Raw genomic sequence first — 8886 nt, forward strand, 5'->3', positions numbered from 1 at the left:
ACTCAATCTTTCCCTCTCAAATTTGGTTGGTTTGAACCGAAAAAATAGACCATCTAGTCATGTATTAATTCACCAAAAATTTTGAGTGCTTAGACCACAACTCATGTTAGGAAAATTACTCACAATCCATCAATTCTTCCACAAAATCACCCCTAGATGCTTATAGCATCCCTTTTATTTTTCTTCATTTTTCCAATGTAGGTAATTCTCGCTCTGGTCCCTAAGGGTAGCCTTCTTCATTCGTAGATCGTCTCCTACACATTAGTGATGCATAGGGCTAGATTACTCAATCCTGACTCACACTCCTTACGGTAGGCAACTTTTTCCTACAGATTTTTTTTTTTGAAATATAAAACAACATCTAACTTTCATTTGAAGTCTAAGAACATTCCACAAAATCAATCACTGAGTCAGGAATTAATACAATTCTAAATAATTTCTTTCACCGGTTCAACCACTCCCAAACTTATCCTTTCATTGGTTTAGTAATTGAAGAATTTCTAATAGCATGGTCATTTAAGTTCATTAACAACCTACAAGTGGAACCAACAAGTGCATGTGATGAATCTCATGACCCAAGTGCTCAATAAAGAGTCAATCATGGAATAAGTGGATGAAAATAAACAGCACTTAGCATTCATGTTCCCAATTCATAAATCAATGCAATGTAATACTCAAAATGCAATTGGCAAAACTATCAAACAACACAAAGAAGCATAAAAATAAGTGTTTAACTTGAATTTTTAAGTTTTTAGTGAGAACAAAATTAGCACAAACCACAAAATTCCACAAAAAATTTAGCACATACCACCTCACCCCCAAACTTAAATTGCACATTGTCCTTAACGTAAAAGCAAAAAGAAATAGAAAGTGCAAGAGGTTCAAATACTCCCCTAGTGGTGTTGACGGTGATGATGGTTGGGGACCACTGACGACAAAAATTCACAAAAACAAAAATAAGTGTCCTCTTTCATGCTTCTTCAATTGGATCCTCCAATCGCATTTTCTCCATGTTTTGTGGTACGAAGGGTTCAAAATATAGCTTTAATCAATGCCTATTCACCTTAAACTCTTTCTCAATCCAAAGGTTTTTTATTTATACTACACCATGAGGAAAGACATTAGTAACAACAAAAGGGTCAATCCATCGAGAATGTAATTTACCTGGAAATAACTTGAGGCGCAAATGGAAAAAAAGAACTTTTTGTCCAACAACAAAAGCCTCTCTTGAAATCATTTTATCATGGTACGCCTTAGTTTTTTCCTTGTAAATTCTTGAACTTTCATAGGCGTCATTTCGAATTCCCTCAAGTTCATTGAGTTGAAGCTTTCTTTGATCACCCGCAGCATCTAGGTTCATGTTGCATTGCTTCACTGCCCAAAATGACTTGTGTTCGAGTTTAACCGGGAGATGAAAAGGCTTACCATAAACTAACCGATAAGGGGACATGCCAATCGGTGTTTTGTATGCCGTCCTATAAGCCCAAAGTGCATCATTGAGGTAGAGAATCTAATCCTTTCTACTGGGATTCATAGTTTTTTCGAGGATGGATTTGACCTCTTGGTTAGACACTCCGACTTGCCCACTAGTTTGCGGATGGTAAGGTGGGCGATGTTGTATCTTTTCAATAGAGCCCAAAAGGAACGGTTGCAAAAATGTAGTCCTCCATCGTTAATAATAGCTCTTGGTGTTCCAAACCTTGCAAAAATGTTGGATTTAACAAAATCTACAACCACTTTAGAATCATTAGTTCGAGTGGCCCTTTTTTCCACCCATTTTAACACATAATCAAAGGCAAAAATGATGTAAAGGTTACCATAAGATAAAGGGAAAGGTCCCATGAAGCCAATACCCCAAACATCAAAAATTTCAACAAAAAAGTATAGGTGTTTGTGACATTTGATTTCGGGTTCCCAATGTACCTACCCTTTGACATCGATCACAAGATTTGCAAAAGAGAAATGCATCTTTGAATAAGGTGGGCCAATAGAATCCACTTTCAAGCACCTTGAGAGTAGTCATTTTTGCTCCAAAATGTCCACCACATGCATAGGAGTGACAAAAGGTAAGTATTGACTGAAATTCATTTTCATGCACGCACCTTCTTATCAATTGATCCGGACAATGTTTCCACAAGTACGGCTAATCCCACGCAAAATACTTGGCCATAGCCTTGAGTTTTTACCTTTGAGCGGTGGTCAAGTCATTTGGAATTTTCTTAGTGACTAAATAGTTCACTATATCCGCAAACCAAGGAGATGTATCCATAACGAGAAGCAATTGTTCATTGGGGAAAATGGGAGAGTTTCTCTCTCATGGGTAAGGCGACTCAAGTGGTCGGCCACAGAATTTTCACTCTCCTTTTTATCTTTAATCTCAAGGTCAAACTCTTGTAAGAGGAGTATCTATCTAATGAGCCTTGGTTTTGCCTCTTTCTTGGCAAGCAAGTACCTAAGAGCTGCATAATCAGAAAAGACAGTTACTTTAGTGCCAATAAGATATGAACGAAATTTCTCTAAGGGAGAAATAATTGCTAAAAGCTCTTTTATAGTTGTAGAATAATTGAGTTGGGCATCATTCAAAGTTCTTGATGCATAATATATAACATGAGGTATCTTTCCAACTCATTGCCCTAAAATGGCTCCCAATGCAAAGTTACTTGCATCACACATCAACTCGAATGGCCTGTCCCAATCTGGTGGTTGAATGATGGGTGCCGAAGTCAAAAGTTCCTTCAAGCTTTCGAATGCCTTTTTACAATCTTCATCAAAGTGAAATGGCACCTCCTTTTGCAACAGCCTGCATAGTGTTCTTGCACGTTTGGAAAAATCATTGATAAACCTTCGATAAAATCCTGCATGTCCAAGAAAAGAACGAATCTCCCTCACGCTTGTTGGAGGAAGTAAAGAACGAATTAGATCAATTTTAGATTTATCAATTTCTATTGCCTTGGAAGAAATGACATGGCCTAACACTATGCCTCGATCAACCATAAAATGGCATTTTTCCCAATTAAGTACTAAGTTAGCATCCATACTCTCTTAAGCATAAGTGTGAGATTTTCCAGGCAACTATCAAAGGTATTACCATAAACACTTAAATCATCCATAAAGACCTCAATGATGCTTTCAATATAATCGGAGAATATACTTATCATTCATCTTTGAAAGGTTGCGGGAGCATTGCAAAGGCCGAAGGGCATGCGCCGGTAAGCAAAGGTGCCAAACGGGCAAGTGAATGTTGTTTTCTCTTGGTCTTTCGGAGCAATTACAATTTGGTTATAACCTGAATAACCATCAAGAAAAAAATAATGAGAATGACCTGCTAACCTTTCCAACATTTGAACAATAAAGGGTAAAGGAAAGTGATCTTTTCGAGTTGCACAATTAAGTTTTCTATAATCAATACAAACTCTCCAACCCGTTTGGACCTAAGTTGGTACAAGCTCATTCTCTTCATTTGTCACCACTGTGATTCCGAATTTTTTTGGAACAACTTAGATCGGGCTTACCCACTTGCTATTGGAGATGGGAAAGATGACACCAACGTCTAGCAATTTCAAAATTTCTTTCTTCACCACCCCCATCATGGGAGGATTCAAACAATGTTGTGTTTCTCTTGATGGCTTTGCTCCATCTTCGAGCAATATCTGGTGCATGCACATAGAAGGGCTTATCCCCTTGATATCGGCTACTGTCCAACCAATAGCTATTTTGTGTTCCTTGAACACATGGATATGCCTATCTTCTTGAAGTGTTGTGAGATTCTTTGCAATGATCACCGATAGTGTTTCTCCCTCTCCGAAATATACATACTTCAAATACTCGGAAAGAGGTTTGAGTTCCAAAGTGGAGGCCTGCATCATCGAAGGTAAAAGTTTCTCTTTAGATATCGAAAGAGTAATATAGGAGAGATTATAACTTGGTGGAATATTTGGTAGTGACTCAAGTGATGCCACGGTTTCAACAACATCCTTTCACACTTATAAATTCTTGCTCAACCCGGTGAGATTTTTAGCATCAATGCTTTTAATCGAAGTGGTAACCAATGCATCTTCATTTGATAATTCAAAAACTTTTTGTACTAATGAATCTATTATATCAATTGAAAAACAAGCATGAACATCACTAAGATACCTCATTGCTTCAAAGATGTTGAAGCGAATAATCTCATCATCAAACTCCATTGTCAATGTACCATCATGCACATCTATCTTTGTACCGCAGTCCTCATAAATGGTCTTCCCAAGAGCAACGATGGCGATAAAGTTGTTGGTTCATCTTGCATGTCAAGAACGTAGAAATCTGCTGGAAAAATCAATTGATTTACCTACACCAAAACATCCTCCAACACACCCTTTGGAAATGCATTAGATCTATCAGCAAGTTGAATAATAACACCGGTTTCTTTAAGTGATCCTAGATTTAAGGAACCATAAATAGAATATGTCATGACATTAATAGATGCTCCTAAATCTAGCATTTTCTTTTCAAACCTAGTGTTACCAATAATGCAAGGGATGGTAAAACTTCCAGGGTCCTTACATTTTGGTGGAAGTTTTTTTTGCAAGATTGCTGAGACATTTTCTCCTGCACTTACCACTTCATTACCTTTCAATCTATGCTTGTTAGTACACAAATCCTTGAGGAACTTTGCATAACGAGGCACTTGATAAATTGCATCCAAAAGTGGTATGTTTACTTGAACCTTGTGAAAAGTCTCAAATATTTCTTTCTCATGTTCATCCTTTTTAGACTTTGCAAACCTGCCAGGAAATGGAAGGGGGGGGGGGAACATAAGTAGGAATAGAACTTTTAGATTCTATCTTAGATCCCGCAGTGGAGTCGTAGCTTCATCTTTTTCACATGCTAAATTCTTCACTTGCATTGACTCCTCAATTTGATCTTTCATTTTCTTTGATGCCTCTTCCAGAATTTTTCCACTTCTTAGTGTCAAAGCACTAGCATTTTCTCTCAAGTTGATTGCTTGAGAAGGAAGTTTTCCCAATCCTGAGCCTCCAATTTACCCACCGTGTTGGTCAATTGGCTCACTTGTGTCTCCAAATTCTTGATTGAGGTCTTTGTCTCTTATTGAAATTGTATAGTACTAGAAGGCAAGGACTTAACCATATCCTCAAGAGATATCTCTGAACTTTGAGGCGGAGTTTGTTGATGAGGTTGAGGGTGTTGTGGTTGCCTTTGTTGATTGAACCCTAGGGGATGATTAAATTGTGATTGTGGAGTTATGAAATGATTTCCTCCATAACTGAGATTAGGATGATCTCTAAATCCAGGATTGTATGTGTTAGCATATAGATCATATCTCCGTCTCTGTTGCATTGGAAACCCCCTAATGGCATTCGCTTGCTCTGACGCTCCTTTTTGTAGTGTCGGGCATTCCTCAGTAGGATGTCCCACAATAGAACAAATCCCGCACACTTTTGCTTGTTGCATTGTCCCAAGTGCCATTTGCTGCACAAGCGATGTAAGACCAGCTAATTGTCGTTCAATTTGAGAGGTTGCTCCTAGCTCACTTGCTTGTTTAACTGGTGCCACTTCTCTACTACCAAATTGTTGTGAGTTGGCGGCCATGTTAGCTATCAAATCCCTAGCAACCGTCGGTGTTTTATCCATTAAAGCTCCTCCACTAGCCGCATCAATCATACTTCTTTTCATCGAGAGCAATCCTTCATAGAAGTATTGTAGAAGTAATTGCTCACTGATTTGGTGGTTTGGGCAACTAGCAAATAGCCTTTTGAATCTCTCCCAATATTCATAGAGATTTTTCCCTTGAGATTACCGAATGCTACAGATTTCTTTTCTGATGTTTGTAGCCTTTGAAACTGGGAAATACCTCTCCAAGAAGAGCTTTTGCATTTCATTCCACATGGTAATAAAATCGGTCAGCAAATAATAGAGTCATTCCTTAGCAGTGTCTGCAAGAGAAAAAGAGAATGCCCGCAATTTCACTTGCTCTTCCGGTATACCCACAGGTTTCATACTTGAGCAAACCACATGAAACTCCTTCAAATGCTTATTTGGATCCTCTCTGGCGAATCCATGAAATGAGGGAAGTAGATGAATCATCCCAGACTTAAGTTATCATCTTGGACTTAAGTTCAAATCCCACCTCCACTTGAGGATATTGAATGCATAGAGGTCGTTGAACAAAAGTTGGAGCTGCAAGTTCCTTTAAGGTCCGATTTGCATCCGCCATTTCGGGCTCTATGTATTCGGAGTCACTTGAGGATTCAATGCTCAATCGCCTTAGATGTCTAGTCGAAGAAATGTTTTCTCCACTTTTCGATGTGTCAGCCTCTTTTCTTGATCTTAGGTTGTAGTGTGTTATAAGATTTTTGCTCATTCACAACCTAAATGACAAAGCAAAAAAAAAAACAAAAAAAACAAAAAATAGAAAAACTACAAAAAGAAAAATATTGCAATTAACAAATTGATAAAACAATTCCAGGCGACACGGTGCCAAAATTGATACGTTGCATATCACATTCCGATTAATTTTCCTTACTTAACTTAAATGTGTCGTTTTAAATAGTAATATGGCAAGTAAGGGTCATTTCCCGCAGAGGATTGATTCAATTATGTCAAGTGCACACTAAAAAGTAAAATTAATAATAATAGACGAAATAGATTAAATGGTTGAACTAAGGAAAGCGTAAATTTAAACTAGAAAAGACTTGAAATCTGAAATAAACAAAGTGGTTCTTGATTGAATGCGAGAAAATGTGATTGGGGGATGTTTCGTCGCCACGAGAATGATTTTCATGTCAATTACAACAATAGATTTTTGTTCTCAAGATTAACAACAATTCGAGAATAATTACAAGCTCACTTACCACAATCTCTTCTTACATGTTAGTCAAATAAAACAAACTCTTTACTCAACCCTATTCATTAAACAACCTAGAACAAGCTCTGTAGATTTAATTTAACAAACGTATTGCGACAAAAGAGATAAATTGAATTAAGGGTAAACTTGCAAGCTCTGTTTACAAACTTAAGTGTTAATACACATACATTCAATTGAAAATTCTTCATAATCTATCGAAATGTAATTGTTACTAGGTTTTAGAATCAATAGCTATTACGTACTACTAATTCCATAATAGCATTATCGAAACAACTTAACTATTTAGTTGTACACCTAAACAATCAAGAAGAACAAAATAAATATTTAACACAATGGATTAAATACATTAATCAAGAGAATTATAAAGCACAAATTAATTGAAAATCATAACTCGGGTTTGAAATAATCCCCAATCACAAAATATAACTAGTTACCCATGAAATATCCACAAATAACTAACAATTTCTTGCAAAACATTCATGGAAAAAGTGAAAAGAAAAACTTATTGATAAAGAGAGAAATGGTTGAAAATCCTTCAATATCAATGGGTCATCTTCTCCAAACTAATGCACCATCTCCATATTCCAATCTTCCCCAAAATATCTTAGAAAATAAAGGTGAAAGGAAAAAGGAAAAAGAAAGAAGACAAGAAGAAGAAGAAGAAGAACCAGCCGCCCCTCAAGTTGAAGAAAAAAAAAATCTTGTGTTTGGTTCAATGTTTTAACCTAAAACCTAAAGGAAATTGCAGCATTGGTCCCTATAACTTTGAAAACAATTAAAAACGGCTCGGGTAGGGCCCAGGCGTCGGAACAGTGGCGCCTGGGAGCCACAGTTTCTGTTTCTACTCGGGCTGGGCATCGCGGCGCCGAGCTTGCTGAAATTTATTATTATTTTTTTGAAATCTTCTTTCAACGGTGTCTTTGGTCGTCTTCTTCATTTGCCTTCATCTTTAGCTCGTTTCTTGCATAAATTCCTTCAATTCGTCGTTTAATCTCGAGTTTTTGCCTACAAAATAAAAATAAGAAAATTAAGTAATAAATCGCTAATAAATTCGCAAATATCTAAGTTTAATTGTCAAAATAAGCGCAATAAACCTGCATTTATCCATTATTATTATTTTTTTTAGAATTTGAAACCATTTTCATCATAATATTTGAATTTTACAACTAATCACGTAATGAATTTGTCTGTTATTAAATAAAATTAAATCTAAATTTTAACAACAAAATATAAATAAGGGGTTGTTTGAGCCCAAATTTTCTCAAAAAATGCATTTTAAAATAGTGTTATGATCGAGAACGCGTGGTTAAAAAATAAGTAAAAGTTTTGGATTTATGTGTAATATTTATTTTATTGAAAAATGTGTGGTTGAAATAGTTTCAAATCACTGTTAAAAAATATATTTTATTAAAAAAATTGGGCTCAAACAAGGGCTAAATCCAAATTTATTGTGAGCCATAGAAGACGTTTTTCAGAGTTTTGTGACAAGAACTTGACCATTCTTGCTAAGCTTTGAGGTGGTCGAATTTTGTCTATTGAACTTTGAGATAATTGAATTTTGGTCACTATCGAGTCTTTAAATAGCGATTTTTTTTTTTTGGAGAATGTGTGATTGAAAAAGTTAGAAAAAATTTTGAATTTACATTTAAAATATTTTATAGTATAGATGTATGGTTAAATACAAATTTATAGTGACCAATAGAAGACTTTTTTCAAAGTTTGATCTCACTGTACATAAATTAACATCGATATGTTGTTTTAAATGAGAAACACAGACTAATGTTATTTTGTAATTAATAGATTACTCATTAATTAATCATATGATCTATAGCTCGTTCCAGGAATATATTCGATTTAGACGGTTTTTAATATATTTTTTAACCAAACCATTTATAAGAATTTGACATATCTCAAACTTAAATCGAACCATTCCATAACCCAAAACAAGCCGTTATAAAATCATTATTATATTATTTTAAGTTCTTAAAGAGTAGCTCAAGAATTTTTAAATACATTAA

General features: G+C 35.7%; 1 protein-coding gene across 1 annotated transcript; it reads right to left on the reverse strand.

The window, feature by feature from the left end:
- Positions 1–4822: 4822 nt before the first annotated feature.
- On the reverse strand, positions 4823–5889 carry LOC111406706. Its single transcript, XM_023036086.1, has 3 exons — positions 5801–5889; positions 5109–5740; positions 4823–5010 (listed from the first exon to the last, which is right to left on the reverse strand). The coding sequence occupies exons 1-3, from the start codon at positions 5887–5889 to the stop codon at positions 4823–4825; spliced, it is 909 nt and encodes a 302-aa protein (XP_022891854.1).
- Positions 5890–8886: the final 2997 nt, after the last annotated feature.

This window comes from Olea europaea, chromosome 12 (genome assembly GCF_002742605.1).
Source record: "Olea europaea var. sylvestris chromosome 12, O_europaea_v1, whole genome shotgun sequence".
Classification (NCBI taxonomy): Eukaryota; Viridiplantae; Streptophyta; class Magnoliopsida; order Lamiales; family Oleaceae; genus Olea; species Olea europaea.